This window comes from Bombina bombina, chromosome 1, assembly GCF_027579735.1.
Source record: "Bombina bombina isolate aBomBom1 chromosome 1, aBomBom1.pri, whole genome shotgun sequence".
NCBI lineage: Eukaryota > Metazoa > Chordata > Amphibia > Anura > Bombinatoridae > Bombina > Bombina bombina.
In genome coordinates this window covers 64,623,152-64,648,183 of record NC_069499.1, presented here as the reverse complement: position 1 = coordinate 64,648,183, position 25,032 = coordinate 64,623,152, and the positions used below count along the sequence as shown (strand labels likewise).

The following is a 25,032-nucleotide window of genomic DNA, read 5'->3' as shown; positions in this document are numbered from 1 at the left end:
ATAGAGAAAAGGCAAGAGGCATATAGGAATGGAGTTTTAAATAATGAAAATATTTGGCAGCAAGTATGACGCACAAAACAAACAGAATTTTTTTTTGGCGCCAACAACATCCAAAAATGACACACTCGCGTCATAGAAGACGCAACCTTGTGAAAGGACTTGGCGTCGATTAAGACGCCGGAAATGACAAATTTGCGTCATCGAACGTAACCAAAAATGACGCAATATACTTTGGCATTTTGTGCCCTCGCGAGCCTAATTCTGCCAGCGAATTTAAAAGACAGTCAATTGAAAAAGAGAGACTATACCCCAGGTAAGAAATAAATTTATCCTAAAAAATGCATTTCCCAGATATGAAACTGACAGTCTGCAAAAGGAAATATACTGAAAACCTGAATCATGGCACATATAAGTACAATACATATATTTAGAACTTTATAAAAAATACATAAAGTGCCAAACCATAATTGAGAGTGTCTTAAGTAATGAAAACATACTTACCAAAAGACACCAATCCACATATAGCGTATAGCCAAACCAGTACTGAAACGGTTATCAGTAGAGGTAATAGAATATGAGAGTATATCGTCGATCTGAAAAGGGAGGTAGGAGATGAATCTCTACGACCGATAACAGAGCACCTATGAAATAGATCTCCCGTGAGGAAAACCATTGCATTCAATAGGTGATACTCCCTTCACATACCTCTGACATTCACTGAGAAGCGCATATCAACGTAGAAATCTTAGCACAAACTTACTTCACCACCTCCATAGGAGGCAAAGTTTGTAAAAACTGAATTGTGGGTGTGGTGAGGGGTGTATTTATATGCATTTTGAGGTTTGGGAAACTTTGCCCCTCCTGGTAGGATTGTATATCCCATACGTCACTAGCTCTTGCCAATTACATGAAAAAAAATAAAATATATATATATATATATATATATATATATATATATATAAATATATATATACCTTATTACAGGCCCGCCATTAGCTCCGGACATCTCTCCCTCCACTCAACATAAGAGCTGATGCTCCATGTCCTTGGCATCTGTCGTCACTTCCATACCTCGTGACCTCGGCTTGGCCAATAGACATGCGGTATGTCCGTGCAGAGCTGTGATGAAGGATCCCCGAATGCTATAACTGATCCTGGCAGCAGTTAAGGTGAAATACCTTACCCGGAGCGTCAACGGGTATGTGAGCGCTCTTAGATGCGCAGCAGATACTCCACAGCCTGCTCCTTGGCTGTATATAAATGCAAAAATCAAAAGAAAACTGCTTCTTGAAGTAAAAAACTCTTAATTCCAAAAAAGTTAAAAAAGTAATCATAGCACACGTGTAGAGAAAAGTGTAAAATACACTACCAATACCTTTCTCTTTAAGTGTAGACTAGGAGGAGTCCAAACAGGCACAGGTAACCAATTAGATTGTGAGGGAGCGTATATAGGTCCACAGGTGTAATATAGTGAATGAGTCTATGATTAAGGCTGTCACCAGCCGAAACGCGTCAGGCTAACCTGACATGCCTGTTTTTACACTTTTCTCTACACGTGTGCTATGATTAATTTTTTTACTTTTTTGGAATAAAGAGTTTTTTACTTCAAGAAGCACTTTTCTTTTGGTTTTGGCATTTATATACAGCCAAGGAGCAGGCTGTGGAGTAACTGCTGATCATCTAGGAGCGCTCACATACCCGTTGAGGCTCCGGTTAGGGTATTTCACCTTAACTGCTGCCAGGATCAGTTATAGAATACGGGATCCTTCATCACAGCTCTGTACGGACATACCGCATATCTATTGGCTAAGCCGATTTCACGAGGTACGGAAGTGACGACAGACGCCAAGGACACGGAGCATCAGCTCTTATGTTGAGTGGAGGGAGAGATGTCCGGAGCTAATGGCGGGCCTGTAATAAGGTAGTGAAATCCATGAACGGAGCCTGGGAAGGTGGAGGTGAGACATGCATGTTAATGCAAGATATTTGCTATATATATATTTTATGGCAACGTATGCTTGACTGTTAGCAGCGGGGTAGCCATGAACCATAGTAACTATTTTTCTTTTGGTGTGAGGTTTTACATAAGCTTCTTACACTGTGGCTCGGTTATCTAGCTATTTATCAGCTGACATTATTACAAGCACGTACAAGATTAAGTTAATAGCTTGCAGACACGGTGTAACCCAATAATAGAGCCTCTTTATACTGATGATTTGACAAATATATATCATTAGAGTGGGACTTTATCTGTTTATCTGTCCATCTGATACAAACAAGCAATTACAGATTTGAGATGGACACCACAGTAGCCACGTGTAGTAGTAGTTTTTATTCATTCACTCAGAAGACAGAAAAGTAGTTGGATTAGGTCTGAATGTTGTCCCTTCCACTGATTTCGAGGTCTTTGATACTCTAATTGATGTGAACAAATTTGTTCGGGAACTCACTTTAAATAAATATTTTTTTAGTGAAGAAAATACAGAGTTGGAGATAGCAACGTAACCAGTGGAAAGGAGGGTAGTAGAACATGATTATTTCAAGTTTACCAATGCTGTCGATTTCATAACTTTAAATCAACTAGATAATGAAAGTAATCCCCCAGAAAAAAAACAAAGAGTGTGCATGGAGGCTTTAGACCCCAATCTACATTCTATCAGACACATACTAGAGGTAATGTTTTGGAGTCCTTCCACAAAAGAGTGGAAGAGGATTTGATCAAACTCAAGGAAGAGATTAGAAATCACAAACATAACCTTTCACAGTTGGAAAGACAGGGCCTCAAGAAATTAAAAGAAAGAGAAGGGATAGTCATCAAGTATTCAAACAAGGGGGGGTACCATTGTGGTTGTGGATGAAGTAGCTTATGTGCAAGAAGCACTTAGACAATTAAATATACAAGGAGGTATACAAGGTTTTACCATCTAACCCTACATTACAGTTTCAAACCAAACCTAAAGATTTGTTGGATGATGGTTTAGAAGCTGGTGTGATGGACTCGTTGACCTTTGAGTATCTTTATATTGGAAAACAAGTGGTGCCTATTTTTCACCACTAACCAAAGGTCCACAAGTCGGTCACTAATGTAAAGGGTAGACCGATTGTATTGGGGTTTGGTTCACTTTTTGAGAACCTGTCCAATTGGATAAAGTCATTATTACAACCCCTAGTTTGGAAGTTGCCCTTGGTTTTTGAAAAATACCAAACATCTGCTTAATCTAATGGAGCAAACCACTTGGTCAGCAAATTATGTATGGCTCACAGTTGATGTGGTGGGCCTGAATTCGGCTATTCCGCATGATGAGGGCTTAGAAGCTTTGAAATGTATGATGGATCTATTAAGTGATTATGACTTGGTACTCAAGAATTTCATACTGAGAACTGTACGCTTTTTACTAAGCCATAATTATTTTGAATTTCAAGGTAAATTTTATCTGCAGACACATTTTCATGGGCTGGTGGGAGCTGTCCCACGTCTATGCAGATGAAAATCCACACCGGCAATCGCTGATGGGATACAAACGCTATATAGATGACCTCGTTTGTCTGGTCAGGAACAAAGTCAGAAGGTGAACAATTTATGATATTTCTTAACAACAAAAGGGTAGGATTAGAATTTATTTCTACCGATGATTAATTGAAGGTTGACTATCTAGATGTAATGCTAGAAGTAGATCCCATAGAGGGTATTGTGAGGACAACATTATACACAAAACCCATTTTAGCTAATGCCTTGCTACATGCGAAAAGCTGCCACCCACGACACATGCAATATGGGGTGGCTAAAGGGCAGTTCATCAGGGTCAAACGCAACTGCTCTGATGAGTCAGCTTTTCAGACAGAGAGCAAGACATTACTAAGGAAACTAAGACTAAGAGGCTATCCAGAAGGTCCCATTATGAGAGCCTATAATGAGGTGAAAGATATAGAGAGGAGAACTTCTCAAACCCAAAGAGATAGGAAACGGGGCAAGGATAAAATCAAGTAAGGAGAGGAGTGAGATCACCTTTGTGACTACATATAACAACCAATACAAAGACATCTGCAATATAATTAGGAGAAATCTTCCAATTTTGAGGGAAGATGAACAGCTAAAAAGTATAATAGATAAAGGGTGCCGCTTTGTATCTAAGCAGAATATTATGCTTGGTAATATGATCTCACCCAGTGTACTGAGGAAACCAAAGAAAGAGAGTAGCTGTCTAAAATGCAAGGGTCACTACAGATGTGGTACCCGGAGCTGCACAGCATGTGACTTTGTCCGTATCAGTAGGGTGTTCCAGTCCACCAATACCCAGAAAGTATACGATTGCAATTATTATTATTATCGGTTATTTGTAGAGCACCAACAGATTTTGCAGCGCTATAAACAAAGGGGGAGTACAACAAAACCATTATAGGGATCAAATGGGTAGAGGGCCCTGCCAAGAGTTGCACTGTTGTAGTCAGCTCTTAAGAAGGTGATCTACGAACAGCTGGACTCTTAGGCTTACATGCTAAGGGGGTTCAGGGGATAGCAATAGAGGAGTGGAACTGGTATAAAGTAAGGTTAGCATGCATCCCTGAACAGTAGAGTCTTTAGGGAGCGCTTGAAGCTTTCAAAATTAGGGGAGAGTCTTGTGGGGCGAGGCAGAGAGTTCCACAAGATAGGAGCCAGTCTGGAGAAGTCCTGTAAACAGGAGTGCGATGAGGTAACCAGAGAGGAGGAGAGTAGGAGGTCATGAGCAGAGCGAAGGGGACGGGAGAGAGAGTATCTTGAGACAAGGTCTGAGATATAGGGGGGGGAGCAGTGCAGTTGAGGGCTTTGTATGTCAGAATGAGAATTTTGTGTTTGATCCTAGAGGCAAGAGGAAGCCAGTGAAGGGATTGGCAGAGAGGAGCAGCAGATGAAGAGCGACGTGTAAGGAAGATGAGTCTGGCAGAGGCATTCATTATGGATTGTAAAGGAGCTAGGCGGCAGGTGGGGAGACCAGAGAGGACAGAGTTGCAGTAATCAAGGCGGGAAAGAATGACAGAGTGGATTAAAATCTTAGTTGTGTCTTGTGTAAGGAAGTATCTAATTTTAGATATATTTTTAAGGTGGAAGCGGCAGGCTTTAGCCAAGGACTGAATGTGAGGAGTGAAAGAAAGATCTGAGTCAAATGTGACCCCGAGACATCGGGCATGCGGGGTAGGGGTAATGATGGAGTTGTCGACAGAGAGATGAGGAGCTCAGTTTTGGAGAGATTTAGCTTGAGGTAGTGAGAGGACATCCAGGAAGAGATGTGAGAAAGACAGTTAGTGACACGGGTTAGCAAGAAAGGAGATAGGTCTGGTGCAGAGACGTAGATTTGGGTGTCGTCGGCATACAAATGATATTGGAAACCGTGGGACTTTAAAAGGGAACCTAGCGATGATGTGTAGATTGAGAAGAGAAGGGGACCGAGGAAAGAAGCCTTGCGGTACTCTGACAGAAAGTGGTGACAGGGCAGAGGAGGCCCCAGAGAAGGCAACACTAAAGGTATGGTTTGACAGGTAGGAAGAGAGCCACGAAAGGGCTGTGTCACAGATGCCGAAGGATTGGAGGGTTTGGCGCAAAAGAGGGTGGTCAACAGCATCAAAGGCTGCGGAAAGATCAAGGAGGATAAGCAGAGAGAAGTGGCCTTTTGATTTTGCTGTAAGGTCGTTGGTAACCTTAACAATAGCTGTCTCTGTGGAGTGATGGGGACGAAATCCAGATTGCAATGGGTCAAGAAGGGAGTTTAACGTAAGGAAATGGGATAGGCGTGCATATACTAGTTTTTCGAGAAGCTTTGAGGCAAGAGGGAGGAGGGAAATAGGGCGGTAGTTGGATGGGGAGGTAGGTTCAAGGGAAGGTTTTTTTGAGGAGAGGTGTGACCAGAGCATGTTTCAGCGATGAGGGAAATATACCGGTGCACTAACTGTAGATCAGAATATGCGATCTACATGATACAATGCACTATTTGTAACATTCAGTATATAGGGTGTACGTTCGTCAGAAAAGGGTCAGGATAAGGGAACACCTTAACGATATCATGGTGACACTAAGGCATTGAATTGGATGATCATCGACATCATCCCAAGGAAACCTAGGGGTGGAAACAGGGTACAGGGGCTTTATAGGAAAGAGGCCTATTGGATCTTCACGCTCAAGACATGCAAGCCCCATGGTATGAATATAGAGGGTGATGTCATCAATTTTTGGCAGTGATATAGAGACTGGTTTTGCAGCCAGCTTATTTATGGTGGGACCTGGCAATTATACTATCTTGATACAGACGAGATTAGGTAAATTACAACAATGTGAAGCAGTTCAACCTTTGATAATATTAACCATTTGTAGCTGAAATATTTATACTAATATTTGCTAGCATTGATAGTTGTCTGGTATTAGTAGCCAGAACATACCATTACATGGTTTAACTTCATGTAATGGGAGGGATGTAGCTAGCAAAATATAATTGGCTTCGCATTCACATGCATAGTTTTTAAGGTTCATAACTACACCATATATTATTAGCCAAATTGATCAATGCCAGCCTAAGAGAGATTAGGCCATGTATAATAAGCATGATAGCTAGTGTGTAGCAGTCAGTATGTAACAGCATCAATGAGGTCTGACTGAATATACACCACATTGTTTGTTTTTCATGTTACCAACATAAATACAGTACTTTAAAGGCAAGTCTGAGAGAATTAACAACACTAATAGTAAGGTTTAACAAAGGATAATTGTTATAAAAGTGTCAACTTATCCCCACTAACGGTCATACCTGTACTATTATAGTACTTGGAGGGTGTGATCCAACAACACTATGCCACTGAATTGACATATATCAAACAAACTAGGCACATATACATATATGTATCAACTCTGTGAGATATATTTAGAGAGTAATGTAAAAGAGTTTTTTACTTCAAGAAGCAGTTTTCTTTTGGTTTTTGACTCTAAGAAACTTGTTTAGACACTTCAGGTCTAGAATAGGTCTGAAAGTTCTCTCTTTTTTGGGAACCACAAACAGATTTGAATAGAAACCCAGGCCATGTTCCTCTACTGGAACTATCATTCCCAGGGAGGACAGATCCTGAACACATTTCAAGAACGCCTCTCTTTATCTGGTCTGCAGATAATCTTGAGAGGTGAAACCTGCCCCTGGAAGGAAAGGCTTTGAAATCTAATTTTGTAATCTTGAGATACTATGTCCACAGCCCAGGGATCTGGGACATCGCATATGCCTGAGAAAACTGAAAAACATAATTTATGTAAGAACTTACCTGATAAATTCATTTCTTTCATATTAACAAGAGTCCATGAGCTAGTGACGTATGGGATATACATTCCTACCAGGAGGGGCAAAGTTTCCCAAACCTTAAAATGCCTATAAATACACCCCTCACCACACCCACAAATCAGTTTAACGAATAGCCAAGAAGTGGGGTGATAAGAAAAAAGTGCGAAGCATATAAAATAAGGAATTGGAATAATTGTGCTTTATACAAAAAAATCATAACCACCCCAAAAAAAGGGTGGGCCTCATGGACTCTTGTTAATATGAAAGAAATGAATTTATCAGGTAAGTTCTTACATAAATTATGTTTTCTTTCATGTAATTAACAAGAGTCCATGAGCTAGTGACGTATGGGATAATGACTACCCAAGATGTGGATCTTTCCACACAAGAGTCACTAGAGAGGGAGGGATAAAATAAAGACAGCCAATTCCTGCTGAAAATAATCCACACCCAAAATAAAGTTTAATGAAAAACCTAAGCAGAAGATTCAAACTGAAACCGCTGCCTGAAGAACTTTTCTACCAAAAATTGCTTCAGAAGAAGAAAATACATCAAAATGGTAGAATTTAGTAAAAGTATGCAAAGAGGACCAAGTTGCTGCTTTGCAGATCTGGTCAACCGAAGCTTCATTCCTAAACGCCCAGGAAGTAGATACTGACCTAGTAGAATGAGCTGTAATTCTCTGAGGCGGAATTTTACCCGACTCAACATAGGCAAGATGAATTAAAGATTTCAACCAAGATGCCAAAGAAATGGCAGAAGCTTTCTGGCCTTTCCTAGAACCGGAAAGATAACAAATAGACTAGAAGTCTTACAGAAAGATTTCGTAGCTTCAACATAATATTTCAAAAGCTCTAACAACATCCAAAGAATGCAACGATTTCTCCTTAGAATTCTTAGGATTAGGACATAATGAAGGAACCACAATTTCTCTACTAATGTTGTTGGAATTCACAACTTAGGTAAAAATTCAAAAGAAGTTCGCAACACCGCCTTATCCTGATGAAAAATCAGAAAAGGAGACTCACACGAAAGAGCAGATAATTCAGAAACTCTTCTAGCAGAAGAGATGGCCAAAAGGAACAAAACTTTCCAAGAAAGTAATTTAATGTCCAATGAATGCATAGGTTCAAACGGAGGAGCTTGAAGAGCTCCCAGAACCAAATTCAAACTCCAAGGAGGAGAAATTGACTTAATGACAGGTTTTATACGAACCAAAGCTTGTACAAAACAATGAATATCAGGAAGAATAGCAATCTTTCTGTGAAAAAGAACAGAAAGAGCAGAGATTTGTCCTTTCAAAGAACTTGCGGACAAACCCTTAACCAAACCATCCTGAAGAAATTGTAAAATTCTCGGTATTCTAAAAGAATGCCAAGAAAAATGATGAGAAAGACACCAAGAAATATAAGTCTTCCAGACTCTATAATATATCTCTCTGGATATAGATGTACGAGCCTGTAACATAGTATTAATCACAGAGTCAGAGAAACCTCTTTGACCAAGAATCAAGCGTTCAATCTCCATACCTTTAAATTTAAGGATTTCAGATCCTGATGGAAAAAAGGACCTTGAGACAAAAGGTCTGGTCTTAACGGAAGAGTCCACGGTTGGCAAGAGGCCATCCGGACAAGATCCGCATACCAAAACCTGTGAGGCCATGCCGGAGCTACCAGCAGAACAAACGAGCATTCCTTCAGAATCTTGGAGATTACTCTTGGAAGAAGAACTAGAGGCGGAAAGATATAGGCAGGATGATACTTCCAAGGAAGTGAAAATGCATCCACTGCCTCCGCCTGAGGATCCCGGGATCTGGACAGATACCTGGGAAGTTTCTTGTTTAGATGAGAAGCCATCAGAACTATTTCTGGAAGTTCCCACATTTGAACAATCTGAAGAAATACCTCTGGGTGAAGAGACCATTCGCCCGGATGCAACGTTTGGCGACTGAGATAATCCGCTTTCCAATTGTCCATACCTGGGATATAAACCGCAGAGATTAGACAGGAGCTGGATTCCGCCCAAACCAAAATTCGAGATACTTCTTTCATAGCCAGAGGACTGTGAGTCCCTCCTTGATGATTGATGTATGCCACAGTTGTGACAATGTCTTATCTGAAAACAATGAACAACTCTCTCTTCAGAAGAGGCCAAGACTGAAGAGCTCTGAAAATTGCACGGGGTTCCAAATATTGATCGGAAATCTCACCTCCTGAGATTCCCAAACCCCTTGTGCCGTCAGATACCCCCACACAGCTCCCCAACCTGTAAGACTCGTATCTGTTGAGATTATAGTCCAGGTCGGAAGAACAAAGAAGCCCCCTGAACTAAACGATGGTGATCTGTCCACCATGTCAGAGAGTGTCGTAAAATCGGTTTAAAGATATTAATTGAGTTATCTTTGAGTAATCCCTGCACCATTGGTTCAGCATACAGGGCTGAAGAGGTCGCATGTGAAAACGAGCAAAGGAGATCGCATCTGATGCGGCAGTCCTAAGATCCAACATTTCCATGCATAAGGCTACCAAAGGGAATGATTGTAACTGAAGGTTTTGACAAGCTGATATCAATGTTAAACTTCTCTTGTCTGACAAGGACAGAGTCATAGACACTGAATTTATCTAGAAACCTAAAAAGGTTACCCTTGTCTGAGGAATCAATAAACTGATTGGTAAATTGATCCTCCAACCATGAACTTGAAGAAACAACACAAGTCGATTCGTATGAGATTCTTCGAAAATGAGAAGACTGAGCAAGTACCAAGATATCGTCCAAATAAGGAAATACCAAAACCCTATTCTCTGATTACAGAAAGAAGGGCACCGAGAACCTTTGAAAAAAATTCTTTGAACTGAGGCTAGACCAAATAGTAGAGCCACAAAACTGGTAATGCTTGTCTAAAAAGAGAATCTCAGACACTAAAAGTGATCTGGATGAATCGGAATATGCAGATACACATCCTGTAAATCTATTGTAGACATATAATGCCCTTGCTAAACAAAAGGCAGGATAGACCTACAGTAACCATCTTGAATGTTGGTATCCTAACATAACGATTCAATAATGATAGATCCATAACTGGTCTGAAGGAATTGACCTTCTTTGGTACAATGAAGAGATAAAATAAAACCCCAGCCCCTGTTCCAGAACTGGAACTGGCATAAATACTCCAGCCAACTCTAGATCTGAAACACATTTCAGAAATGCTGAGCCTTGCTGTGTCAATTGGGACACGGGAAAGAAAAGAATCTCTTAGCAGGAGGCCTTAACTTGAAGCCAATTCTGTACCTTCCTGAAACAATGTTTCTGAAACCAGAGATTAAGAACGGAATTGATCCAAATTTCTTTGAAGAAAACGTAATCTGCCCCATACCAGCTGAGCTGGAATAAGGGCCGCACCTTCATAGGTACTTAAGAGCTGGCTAAAGGATTCTATAAGGCTTGGATATATTCCAAACTGGAAATAGTTTCCAAACTGATACCGCTCCTGAGGATGAAGGATCAGGCTTTTGTTCCTTGTTGTGAGGAAAGGAACGAAATGATTATTTACCCTGGAAAGAAAGGGAAAGCAAAGTTGACTTAGAAGACATGTCAGCATTCCAAGTTTAATCCATAAAGCTTTTCTAGCTAAAATAGCTAGAGACATATACCTGACATCAACTCTAATGATATCAAAAGATGGTATCACCAATAAAATTTTTAGCATGTTATAGAATAATAATAATGCTATAAAATTATGATCTGTTACTTGTTGCGCTAAAGCATCTAACCAAAAAGTTGAAGCTGCAGCAACATCCGCTAAAAATATAGCAGGTCTAAGAAGATTACCTGAACATAAGTAAGCTTTTCTTAGAAAGGATTCAATTTTCCTATCTAAAGGATCCTTAAATGAAGTACTATCTGCCATAGGAATAGTAGTACATTAGCAGGAGTAGAGACAGCCCCATAACCTTAGGGATTTTTGTCCCAACAAACTCTAATCTGTCAGATGGCACAGGATATAATTTGCTTAAACGTCTAGAAGGAGAAAATAAATTACCCAAATTATTCCATTCCCTGGAAATTACTTCAGAAATAGCATCAGGGAGATAAAACACTTCTGGAATAACTACAGGAGATTTAAAAACCTTATTTAAACGTTTATATTTAGTATCAAGAGGACCAGTATCCTCTATTTCTAATGCAAATAACACTTCTTTAAGTAAAGAACGAATAAATTCCATCTTGAACAAATACAAAGATTTATCAGCATCAACCTCTGAGACAGAAACCTCTGAACCAGAAGAACCATTATCAGTATCAGAATGATGATGTTCATTTAAAAATTCATCTGAAAAAAAGAGAAGTTTTAAAAGACTTTTATGTATACTAGAAGGAGAAATAACAGACATAGCCTTCTTAATGGATTTAAAAAATAAAATCTCTTATGTTATCAGGAACACTCTGAAAATTAGATGTTGACGGACAGCAACAGGTAATGTAACAGTACTAAAGGAAATTTTATCTGCATTAATAAGTTTGACATGACATGCAATACAAATAACAGCTGGAGAAACAGATACCAAAAGTTTATAGCAGACTTAGCTTGGTAGCTCCAGCACTGTGCAGTGATTTTCCTGTAGTAACTTCTGACTCAGTTGCAACGTGGAACATCTTGCAATATGTAAAAGAAAAAAACAACATATAAAGCAAAATTGATCAAATTCCTTAAATGACAGTTTCAGGAATGGGAAAAAAATGCCAGTGAACAAGCTTCTAGCAACCAGAAGCAATAAATAATGAGACTTAAATAATGTGGAGACAAAAATGACGCCCATATTTTTTAGCGCCAAAAAAGACGCCCACATTATTTGGCGCCTAAATGCTTTTGGCGCCAAAAATGACGCCACATCCGGAACGCCGACATCTTTGACGCAAAATAACGTCAAAAAATGACGCAACTTCCGGCGACACGTATGACGCCGGAAACGGAAAATAATTTTTGCGCCAAAAAAGTCCGCGCCAAGAATGACGCAATAAAATGAAGCATTTTCAGCCCCCGCGAGCCTAACAGCCCACAGGGAAAAAAGTCAAATTTTTGAGGTAAGAAAAAATATGATAATTCAATGCATAATCCCAAATATGAAACTGACTGTCTGGAAATAAGGAAAGTTGAACATTCTGAGTCAAGGCAAATAAATGTTTGAATACATATATTTAGAACTTTATAAATAAAGTGCCCAACCATAGCTTAGAGTGTCACAAAAAATAAGACTTACTTACCCCAGGACACTCATCTACATGTTTGTAGAAAGCCAAACCAGTACTGAAACGAGAATCAGTAGAGGAAATGGTAAATATAAGAGTATATCGTCGATCTGAAAAGGGAGGTAAGAGATGAATCTCTACGACCGATAACAGAGAACCTTATGAAATAGACCCCGTAGAAGGAGATCACTGCATTCAATAGGCAATACTCTCTTCACATCCCTCTGACATTCACTGCACGCTGAGAGGAAAACCGGGCTCCAACTTGCTGCGGAGCGCATATCAACGTAGAATCTAGCACAAACTTACTTCACCACCTCCCTTGGAGGCAAAGTTTGTAAAACTGATTTGTGGGTGTGGTGAGGGGTGTATTTATAGGCATTTTAAGGTTTGGGAAACTTTGCCCCTCCTGGTAGGAATGTATATCCCATACGTCACTAGCTCATGGACTCTTGTTAATTACATGAAAGAAAAGTCTGCCCCCCACTTGATCCGATCCCGGTTCGGGGGGAAACCCTTCATGCTGATTTAGACTCAGTTGCAGGCTTCTTTGATTACTTCCCCTTGTTCCAAGACTGATTGGGCTTCCAGGAAGGCTTGGCCTGCTCCTGCTTGGTAGAGGAGGAGAAAGACTTTCCTTTAAAGTCACGAAAGGAACGAAAATTACTCTGACGTCCTTTCGGTCTATTATTCTGATCTTGTGGTAGAAAAGACCCTTTTCCACCCATAATATCAGAAATGATTTCTGTCAGACCAGGTCCAAACAAGGTCTTACCCTTGTAAGGAATCGCCAAGATTTCAGCCACAAAGCCCTGCAGGCTAGAACGGCGAAACCAGATATCTTGGCTCACAGTTTAATAACCTGCAAGGTAGCATCATAAATAAAGGAATTGGCTAACATAAGAGAATGAATCCTGTCTTGTATCTCTTCCATGGGAATCTCTACCTAAAGAGAAACAGACAAGGCATCAAAGCAATAAGATTCCGCACTGGACATACACACTGCAGGTTGGCATTGGAGACCTTGATGAATATACATCTTTTTCAAATAAGCCTCCAGTTTTATGTCCATAGGATCCTTAAAAAAGCATCTATCCTCAATAGGAATAGTAGTTCTCTTAGCCAGGGTAGAAATTGCCCCTTCTACTTTAGGTAAAGTGTGCCACGACTCTATAATGGAGACAGCAACAGGAAAATCTTTTTAAAGACAGGAGATGGGGAAAAGGGTATCCCTGGCTTCTCCAATTCCTGTGCAATAATCTCTGTAGCACGGTTAGGAACAGGAAACATCTCCATAGAGGAAGGAACATCAAAGAATCTATTTAGTTTACTAGATTTCTTAGGGTTGACAATGACAGGAGTATCGGCGTCGTCCAAAGTAGCCAAAACCTACTTTAACAGTACACGAAGGTGTTCAAGCTTAAATCTGAAGGATACAACTTCAGCCTCAGATGAAGTAATTATACTGTCCGAATCTGATATTTTACCCTCAGATGCTACCAACATATCCTCCTCATCAGACTTATGAGGGAGGAAAACTTAGGTAGTGGGAGCCAGAACAGGAACCTTACTCTTGCATTTTCCTTTTAGAATAGGAAAGGCAGCTAATGCCGCAGATACCGCTAAAGATACCTGGGCAGCAATTTCTTCTTGCAAATACACACCTCCTGGAGATTGAGAGGAACTGCAGGGCACTGTATGTGACACCGTAGAGGCTAGGGACATGTAAGGAGAAAGCGGTGGCATTGCCTGAACAGCATCATCCTGAGAGACAAAGAGTGTATCTATATGTTTTAAAGTGCTCTCCACACGAGGAACAAAATTGCAAGGGCAACACAATTTGATTCTCCAAACAAAGCAGACATCTGTCCATAGGAGCTGAATCCTGCTCCATGACAGAGGTAACACATTTTTAACAAAAAAAGGTAAAAAAAATAAACGATACTTTGAGGTACTGTCACTTTAAAGCAAGAAAAAAGATGCAATCTAAAAAAAACTCTAAGCAAGCATATTGGCCTCACAGCTTGCAGTATTAAATTTCCCAAAAAGTCTGCAAATAATAAGTCGGGAAGCAAGGGGTATAAGTTTAAGTTTGCTAGTTAAGCACACCTCTACACCTCAGCCTGTGACTGAGGTGCCTACCTGCCCCTTCAAGTCCAAAACGAGTGTAGAAAAACCTGGACTCCACAACAGTGACCGCTCCGATAAGCCTTCCAGGAGCAGAGCAAGATGTCACGTGACCGGCAAGTGAAGCTGCGCCACAAATGCAGATTGCGCGCTTCAAGCCGGAAGTACTGAATTTTAGAGCGGAAAAGCCACTACCTACCAAGAAATCGCAGAATAAGTGATATAAAAACATAAAAGCGCCCACAAACAACTTTACTCACAGGACCATCATGTGAATTAACTGCAATAATAAAACAAACTCTTGAGCCAACATAACAGGATTAAACCCTTCCATCCCATGAAGGAGCTTAACCCCAGTCTATGAATGAGCAGAATCCTGCTACTTCACATACCAATGTGCCTGCCCACTGCCTATAATTAATCCTGAACACAGGATATTAGTCCCATAAGTAAATGCAGAGGGTCTTCCTTAACCCCTTCAGTGCCAGCCTCCCAGGCACAAAAGACAAAGGCACTTACCTGCACGTCTAGCTGTCCGACAGGAGGAGCCACCACTACCCTACTGAAGAGATTAAAGTGGACTACGGCTAGATCCAAAAATCTTGATTGTAACGAAAGAAATCCAATTTTCATCAGACAACAAAACTTCACCTCCTTCATTGACAAAGTCAAAGAGAATGATTGCGGATTATGAAAAGGGGAGTGATACTTAACAGCTTTGCTGTGGTGCTCTTTGCCTCATCCTGCTGGCCAGGAGTTATATTCCCACTAGTAATTGATGACGTTGTGGACTCACCATAATTTAGGAAAGAAATACATTTTTCAGCTACCGGTCATAATTGTGATAACAGTTTAGAACATTTTTTTCTAAGAATCTAAAGGTAAATACAATTTTTCACACCTTCTGAAAGTCGTCTCGCTCTTGTTTAAGCGTTCGCTGTTGCTTCTCAAGCCCTTTCAACTTGTTTGTGGCCTCCTCATATTGTTGCCTTACTGACACAGCATCTTCAAGGTGCCGTTCTATCCTATTTGAATCTGTAAATAAACAAAGTTTATTGTACAAAACATTGGCTGATACAGATTATAATAAAAGACATTTATAATATGTATATACCGCTTTATAAAATATGCAAATTTAGTAAAACACAAACTATCTCTACCTGATATTTTATTTTTCAAACGTTCAATCTCTTCATTGAGTTTCCGGATTTCCTTGTCTCTGCTCAATGTCCCTGTTCGGGAGGAACCCTGGAGTGACTGAACCGTCTGTGTGGATTCTGAATAAATTAGAGACATTATAAAAATAGAGCTCACAGTTTACATAATCCCCACTCACATCTGAGTGCACTGAACTGACCTTGTAGTTTCCTGCTAAGTTCCAGTTTTTCTTGCTCAAGTCTTCGTATTCGCCTCTCGAATGCATCGATCTGCAAGCTGTTTTCCACTCCACGCTGTACATCCTCATCTTTGGTTACAGCATTTGAGTGAAATATATCTTTCAGGGAACCACGATCAGAAAAACAGCTAAATACCAGGGGGGGCAGGGGAAATATTACAAGCATTTTAAATCTTTTGAGAAAACTATTTGCCATTATCGCTTTCAGTGCGCAAGTTTACAGGCAATTCCTTATATCCATGGTAACAATCCTATGCACATATTTTTATATAAATTACCTAAGAAAACAGCAAAAAGGAGAGCACTAAAAAGTTAGTTGAGATCAAATACTTGTAGCAAGCTTATAGCTATGATAATATAAATGTGAATATTTCAGAGATCTGAATATTTATAAAATGACAACAGATGCAATTAAAGATAAAAAAAAATGTGAATCGAGAAATAATTTTTTACTGAATATATGCACAATAAAATAATTAAATTATATAATTCATTAATTGCAACAAAGTAAAAAACATAATTTATGCTTACCTGATAAATTCCTTTCTTCTGTTGTGTGATCAGTCCACGGGTCATCATTACTTCTGGGATATTATCTGCTCCCCTACAGGAAGTGCAAGAGGATTCACCCAGCAGAGCTGCTACATAGCTCCTCCCCTCTACGTCACCTCCAGTCATTCGACCAAAGACCAACGAGAAAGGAGAAGCCAAGGGTGTAGTGGTGACTGGATTATAATTTAAAAAAATATTTACCTGCCTTAAAAAACAGGGCGGGCCGTGGACTGATCACACAACAGAAGAAAGGAATTTATCAGGTAAGCATAAATTATGTTTTCTTCTGTTATGTGTGATCAGTCCACGGGTCATCATTACTTCTGGGATACCAATACCAAAGCAAAAGTACACGGATGACGGGAGGGATAGGCAGGCTCATTATACAGAAGGAACCACTGCCTGAAGAACCTTTCTCCCAAAAATAGCCTCCGAAGAAGCAAAAGTGTCAAATTTGTAAAATTTGGAAAAAGTATGAAGCGAAGACCAAGTTGCAGCCTTGCAAATCTGTTCAACAGAGGCCTCATTCTTAAAGGCCCAAGTGGAAGCCACAGCTCTAGTAGAATGAGCTGTAATTCTTTCAGGAGGCTGCTGTCCAGCAGTCTCATAGGCTAAACGAATTATGCTACGAAGCCAGAAGGAGAGAGAGGTAGCCGAAGCCTTATGACCTCTCCTCTGACCAGAGTACACGACAAACAGGGAAGACGTTTGTCGAAAATCCTTAGTTGCCTGCAAGTAGAACTTGAGGGCACGAACTACATCCAGATTGTGTAGAAGACGTTCCTTCTTTGAAGAAGGATTTGGACACAAGGATGGAACAACAATCTCTTGATTGATATTCCTGTTAGTGACTACCTTAGGTAAGAACCCAGGTTTAGTACGCAGAACTACCTTGTCTGAGTGAAAGATCAGATAAGGAGAATCACAATGTAAGGCTGATAATTCAGAGACTCTTCGAGCCGAGGAAATAGCCATTAAAAATAGAACTTTCCAAGATAACAATTTTATATCAATGGAATGAAGGGGTTCGAACGGAACACCCTGTAAAACGTTAAGAACTAAGTTTAAACTCCATGGCGGAGCAACAGTTTTAAACACAGGCTTGATCCTAGCTAAAGCCTGACAAAATGCCTGGACGTCTGGATTTTCTGACAGACGCTTGTGTAACAAGATGGACAGAGCTGAGATCTGTCCCTTTAATGAGCTAGCCGATAAACCCTTTTCTAAACCTTCTTGTAGAAAGGACAATATCCTAGGAATCCTAACCTTACTCCAGGAGTAATCTTTGGATTCACACCAGTATAGGTATTTACGCCATATTTTATGGTAAATCTTTCTGGTAACAGGCTTCCTAGCCTGTATCAGGGTATCAATAACCGACTCAGAAAAACCACGTTTTGATAAAATCAAGCGTTCAATTTCCAAGCAGACAGCTTCAGAGAAGTTAGATTTTGATGTTTGAATGGACCCTGTATCAGAAGGTCCTGTCTTAGAGGTAGAGACCAAGGCGGACAGGATGACATGTCCACTAGATCTGCATACCAAGTCCTGCGTGGCCATGCAGGTGCTATTAGAATCACTGATGCTCTCTCCTGTTTGATTTTGGCAATCAATCGAGGAAGCAGCGGGAAGGGTGGAAACACATAAGCCATCCTGAAGTTCCAAGGTGCTGTCAAAGCATCTATCAGAACCGCTCCCGGATCCCTGGATCTGGATCCGTAGCGAGGAAGTTTGGCGTTCTGGCGAGACGCCATGAGATCTATATCTGGTTTGCCCCAACGTCGAAGTATTTGGGCAAAGACCTCCGGATGAAGTTCCCACTCCCCCGGATGAAACGTCTGGCGACTCAAGAAATCCGCCTCCCAGTTCTCCACTCCCGGGATGTGGATTGCTGACAGGTGGCAAGAGTGAGACTCTGCCCAGCGAAATATCTTTGATACTTCCATCATTGCTAGGGAGCTTCTTGTCCCTCCCTGATGGTTGATGTAAGCTACAGTCGTGATGTTGTCCGACTGAAACCTGATGAACCCCCGAGTTTTTAACTGGGGCCAAGCTAGAAGGGCATTGAGAACTGCTCTCAATTCCAGAATGTTTATTGGCAGGAGACTTTCCTCCTGACTCCATTGTCCCTGAGCCTTCAGAGAATTCCAGACAGCGCCCCAACCTAGTAGGCTGGCGTCTGTTGTTACAATTGTCCAGTCCGGCCTGCTGAATGGCATCCCCCTGGACAGATGTGGCCGAGAAAGCCACCATAGAAGAGAGTTTCTGGTCTCTTGATCCAGATTCAGAGTGGGGGACAAATCTGAGTAATCCCCATTCCACTGACTCAGCATGCACAATTGCAGCGGTCTGAGATGTAGGCGTGCAAAGGGTACTATGTCCATTGCTGCTACCATTAAGCCGATCACCTCCATGCATTGAGCTACTGACGGGAGTTGAATGGAATGAAGGACACGGCATGCATTTAGAAGCTTTGTTAATCTGTCTTCTGTCAGATAAATCTTCATTTCTACAGAATCTATAAGAGTCCCCAAGAATGGAACTCTTGTGAGAGGAAAGAGAGAACTCTTCTTTTCGTTCACTTTCCATCCATGCGACCTTAGAAATGCCAGAACTAACTCTGTATGAGACTTGGCAGTTTGAAAGCTTGAAGCTTGTATCAGAATGTCGTCTAGGTACGGAGCTACCGAAATTCCTCGCGGTCTTAGTACCGCCAGAAGGGCACCCAGAACCTTTGTGAAGATTCTTGGAGCCGTAGCCAATCCGAATGGAAGGGCTACAAACTGGTAATGCCTGTTTAAGAAGGCAAACCTTAGATACCGGTAATGATCTTTGTGAATCGGTATGTGAAGGTAAGCATCCTTTAAATCCACTGTGGTCATGTACTGACCCTTTTGGATCATGGGTAAGATTGTCCGAATAGTTTCCATTTTGAACGATGGAACTCTTAGGAATTTGTTTAGGATCTTTAAATCCAAGATTGGCCTGAAAGTTCCCTCTTTTTTGGGAACCACAAACAGGTTTGAGTAAAACCCTTGTCCTTGTTCCGACCGCGGAACCGGATGGATCACTCCCATTAATAATAGATCTTGTACACAGCGTAGAAACGCGTCTTTCTTTATTTGGTTTGTTGACAACCTTGACAGATGAAATCTCCCTCTTGGGGGAGAGAATTTGAAGTCTAGAAGGTATCCCTGAGATATGATCTCTAGCGCCCAGGGATCCTGGACATCTCTTGCCCAAGCCTGGGCGAAGAGAGAGAGTCTGCCCCCCACTAGATCCGGTCCCGGATCGGGGGCCCTCGGTTCATGCTGTCTTAGGGGCAGCAGCAGGTTTCCTGGCCTGCTTGCCCTTATTCCAGGACTGGTTAGGTTTCCAGCCTTGTCTGTAACGAGCAACAGCTCCTTCCTGTTTTGGTGCAGTGGAAGTTGATGCTGTTCCTGTTTTGAAATTCCGAAAGGGACGAAAAATAGACTGTCTAGCCTTAGCTTTGGCTTTGTCTTGAGGTAGAGCGTGGCCCTTACCCCCTGTAATGTCAGCAATAATTTCTTTCAAACCGGGCCCAAATAAAGTTTGCCCCTTGAAAGGTATATTAAGTAATTTGGACTTAGAAGTTACATCAGCCGACCAGGATTTTAGCCACAGCGCCCTACGTGCCTGAATGGCGAATCCTGAATTCTTAGCCGTAAGTTTGGTTAAATGTACTACGGCCTCCGAAATGAATGAATTAGCTAGTTTAAGGACTCTAAGCCTGTCCGTAATGTCGTCCAGCGTAGCTGAACTAAGGTTCTCTTCCAGAGACTCAATCCAAAAAGCTGCCGCAGCCGTAATCGGCGCGATGCATGCAAGGGGTTGCAATATAAAACCTTGTTGAACAAACATTTTCTTAAGGTAACCCTCTAATTTTTTATCCATAGGATCTGAAAAAGCACAGCTATCCTCCACCGGGATAGTGGTGCGCTTAGCTAAAGTAGAAACTGCTCCCTCCACCTTAGGGACCGTTTGCCATAAGTCCCGTGTGGTGGCGTCTATTGGAAACATCTTTCTAAATATTGGAGGGGGTGAGAACGGCACACCGGGTCTATCCCACTCCTTAGTAACAATTTCAGTTAATCTCTTAGGTATAGGAAAAACGTCAGTACTCGCCGGTACCGCAAAGTATTTATCCAACCTACACATTTTCTCTGGTATTGCAACAGTGTTACAATCGTTAAGAGCCGCTAAGACCTCCCCTAGTAATACACGGAGGTTTTCCAATTTAAATTTAAAATTTGAAATATCTGAATCCAATCTGCTTGGATCAGAACCGTCACCTACAGAATGAAGCTCTCCGTCCTCATGCTCTGCAAGCTGTGACGCAGTATCAGACATGGCCCTAGAATTATCAGCGCACTCTGTTCTCACCCCAGAGTGATCACGCTTGCCTCTTAGTTCTGGTAATTTAGCCAAAACTTCAGTCATAACAGTAGCCATATCTTGTAATGTTATCTGTAATGGCTGCCCAGATGTACTAGGCGCCATAATATCACGCACCTCCCGGGCGGGAGATGCAGGTACTGACACGTGAGGCGAGTTAGTCGGCATAACTCTCCCCTCGCTGTTTGGTGAAATTTGTTCAATTTGTACAGATTGGCTTTTATTTAAAGTAGCATCAATACAGTTAGTACATAAATTTCTATTGGGCTCCACCTTGGCATTGGAACAAATGACACAGGTATCTTCCTCTGAATCAGACATGTTTAACACACTAGCAATAAACATGCAACTCGGTTACAATCTTATTTAACAAAAACGTACTGTGCCTCAAGAAGCACTAAACGATTAAATGACAGTTGAAATAATGAACTGAAAAACAGTTATAGCATCACACTTTAAAAACAACACAACTTTTTAGCAAAGGTTTGTTCCCATTAGTAAAATAACACTAATTAAATTTTAAACATAAAAATTACAGAGCAACGTTATTAAATCACAGTCACTATATAATTCTCACAGCTCTGCTGAGAGAATCTACCTCCCTTCAAAGAAGTTTGAAGACCTCTGAGTTCTGTTAGAGATGAACCGGATCATGCAGAAAATACAAGAGTAACTGACTGGAAATTTTTGATGCGTAGCAAAGAGCGCCAAAAACGGCCCCTCCCTCTCACACACAGCAGTGAGAGAGAAACGAAACTGTCATAATTAAAACAAGCAAACTGCCAAGTGGAAAAATAATGCCCAAATATTTATTCACTCAGTACCTCATTAATGCAAACGATTCTACATTCCAGCAAAAACGTTTAACATGAAAAATACCTATTAAAAGGTTTAATGTACTTTAACAGAGTAATTCCGGTGAAATACCATCCCCAGAATACTAAAGTGTAGAGTATACATACATGTTCATTATAACGGTATGGCAGGATCTTTTCATCAATTCCATTCAGAAAATAAAAACTGCTACATACCTCAATGCAGATTCAACTGCCCGCTGTCCCCTGATCTGAAGTTTTTACCTCCCTCAGATGGCCGAGAAACAGCAATATGATCTTAACTATTCCGGTTAAAATCATAAGAAAAACTCTGGTAGATTCTTCTTCAAACTCTGCCAGAGAGGTAATAACACGCTCCGGTGCTATTGTAAAATAACAAACTTTTGATTGAAGTTCTAAAAACTAAGTATAATCACCATAGTCCTCTCACACCTCCTATCTAGTCTTTGGGTGCAAGAGAATGACTGGAGGTGACGTAGAGGGGAGGAGCTATGTAGCAGCTCTGCTGGGTGAATCCTCTTGCACTTCCTGTAGGGGAGCAGATAATATCCCAGAAGTAATGATGACCCGTGGACTGATCACACATAACAGAAGAAATATTGAGCTCAAGGGTATTCTGGAACTAGTAACTAATAATATAATTTTTCTTTTATTCAGATAGAAAGAGTCCACAGCTGCAATTATTACTTTTTGGACATAAGAACCTGGCCACCAGGAGGAGGCAAAGACACCCCAGTCAAAGGCTTAAATACTCCTCCCACTCCCCTCGTCCCCCAGTCATTCTGCCAAGGAACAAGGCACAGTAGAAGAAACATCATGGTGAAAAGGTGCCAGAAGACTAAAAATACAGACGCCCCACATAAAAAATACGGGTGGGGAGCTGTGGGCTCTTTCCATCTGAAGAAAAGAAAATTATCAGGTAAGCATAATTTAAGTTTTTCTTCATAAATGGAAAGAATCCACAGCTGCATTCATTACTTTTGGGAAAACAATACCCAAGCTATAGAGGACACTGAATGCCAAGACGTGAGGGTACAGGAGGCGGCCCATTCTGAGGGCACCAGGCCTGAAACCACTACCCAACAAAACCCTGCTTTGTCCGAAGCCGAGAATATCGAAAGGAAAATACCCCAAGGACACTGACCCACAGATAGTCCGGAAGCCTAGCTAGAGATTGGAAAATCAGACTCAACTGAGCCAACAGTCCTCCAGTAGACACCGTCACCCAGCGGTCGGCCACACACCCCTTACTAGCGAAGGGAACACCAGCCCAAAACTCCCAAAGGGACAGGGCAAGGAAATCGAAAGGACACCACAAAATTCCATAAAGGAAGACCCCTAGAACGAGCCCAGCTCATAATGAGCCAAATGGGTCCAAAACAAATAAGGGGAGGCAACGCCCAAACCAACATAACACAAGGTCTAGGACCGGGCATCCTAACAGTGATTTTTACTCAACGTTGAGTGAAAGCCCCGAAACGACAACTGAAGACTTATCCTCAAGTCGTCAGCACTTAGAATACTGAAATATTCAACACAAATACATGAAGCAGACCCAGACGAGGCAAACGCCCGAGTCAAGAACACGCAGCCATCATCAGGACGACCCAGAGAGAGAATACTTTACTAAAGAAGTAAAATGCGGCTAGACAAGATATCGGATTGTAAAAATTACAAGACAGAGGGCACCCTCTAGGCAATCCCAGCCGCCAGACCAACACATAGGTCTCAAAAGGGGGAGAAGTATAGAACCTCAATAAGGCCCACTACAACCCAGAGGAACAACAATCCCAGGACCTACTCCCAGCCGGGCCAGCCCAAGTGTCAGAAGGTCATTCCACACCCCCCCCCGAAATTCAAAAAAAGACAGTCGACAAGGCCGAAGACCCAGAAGAGTCTAGCAAAGGCCCATCTCAACGTGGAGCCAGCAAGACTACAGATAGAACAGAGCAAATAGGTTAAACCCTCTGTTCAATCTCCTGAATCTAGGAAAGGTCCTAAACCAGGGTTCCATAGGAGAACAAATCCCCCCCTAAGAAAAACAGAGCACCTGCCCACGAGGCACAAGGCCACAGGCTGAATAAGAGAGCACTCTCCAACACAGATGAACCTGGAAGGAATCCCCTGAAAACTTAGCGCACAGAAGGGTTCATTAGCTGCAGCGGTTACCCTATAACCCTTCACCTGCAGAACCGTGAAGCCATCAGGTTACTTCAGCAAACCATCCAAGGGAAACCGTTCATTGAGCGTAGGCAAGCCAATGAGTAGTGGCACTCAGGAAATCTGGCCAATCGTGACCAGATCCACTAGCCAGACCAAAAGGTCATAGCCCAAATTCTCTGAATAAGAGAACCCGAAACCCGCCATAGATCCTGAAAAGACCGGTAACAACCCGCAACGGGATACACAGGGGAAAACGCTGAGCAAAAGCCCCAGCAACTGGAAGAACCAGGGACATGACAGGTTCGAGCCGCCAATTGTTTAAAACAAACAATATTCCATCCAAAGCAAGGAAATACCACGAGGACAAGGTCACTCGATCAAAAGCTAGTCTCCACCTCACCATACGAGACATATGAGTACCTGAAAACAAAGATGCGGAGCATCCCCAGATCTGGGAAAAATCCTAAGCAAGAGTCCAAAAGAACTCTTTCAAAGGGAAATTCAGGTCCCCAAAAGGAGACATAACTCACATGGAACGGACAAAATTCAAAGAGTCTCAAAGAAGAGAGCAACCCTCTCCCAAAGGGAAACCCAGGGCCCCATAAGAAGACCTAACCCACATGGGGAAGTCCAAAGGTCCCACTGACAAGAGAACCACGGAAGGAACACGTCCAACAGGACAATTCTTAGAGCCTCCAAAAGTCCAAACCGCCTTAAACCAGCGGTAAGGAGGCGCTAAACCCCCAATCCTCCCAAGTGACGAAGAATTCTCTAGGTCCTGAGAGAATCTGAAGCAAAAGGAGTGACGCAGCGGAACACCGCTGACACAGTCAACCAATTTGAGGGCTCAATAGGGACTGAAACAATCCTTCCAGCCTCATTAGAATGCTTAGCTGAAACTTGAAAAATAAAAACAAGAAACACAAACCATAAAATAAACACTCGGCGCCCGGACCAGCCAGGCAGAACAGGCGCAACGTGTCTGAACAGGCCACGAGACAGA

At 41.7% G+C, this 25,032-nt stretch overlaps 1 protein-coding gene across 4 annotated transcripts in view; it reads right to left on the bottom strand.

The window, feature by feature from the left end:
- Positions 1 to 25,032, bottom strand: part of CDC42BPB (CDC42 binding protein kinase beta) — a 422,828-nt gene that overhangs the window by 183,854 nt on the left and 213,942 nt on the right. For all 4 annotated transcript variants that reach the window (XM_053697422.1, XM_053697423.1, XM_053697424.1 and 1 more), the window contains exons 10-12: positions 16,024 to 16,190; positions 15,827 to 15,943; positions 15,568 to 15,701 (exon numbers count right to left, since the gene is read on the bottom strand). In XM_053697422.1, the coding sequence (XP_053553397.1) occupies positions 15,568 to 15,701; positions 15,827 to 15,943; positions 16,024 to 16,190 (418 nt within the window). The remainder of the gene's footprint in view (positions 1 to 15,567; positions 15,702 to 15,826; positions 15,944 to 16,023; positions 16,191 to 25,032) is intronic.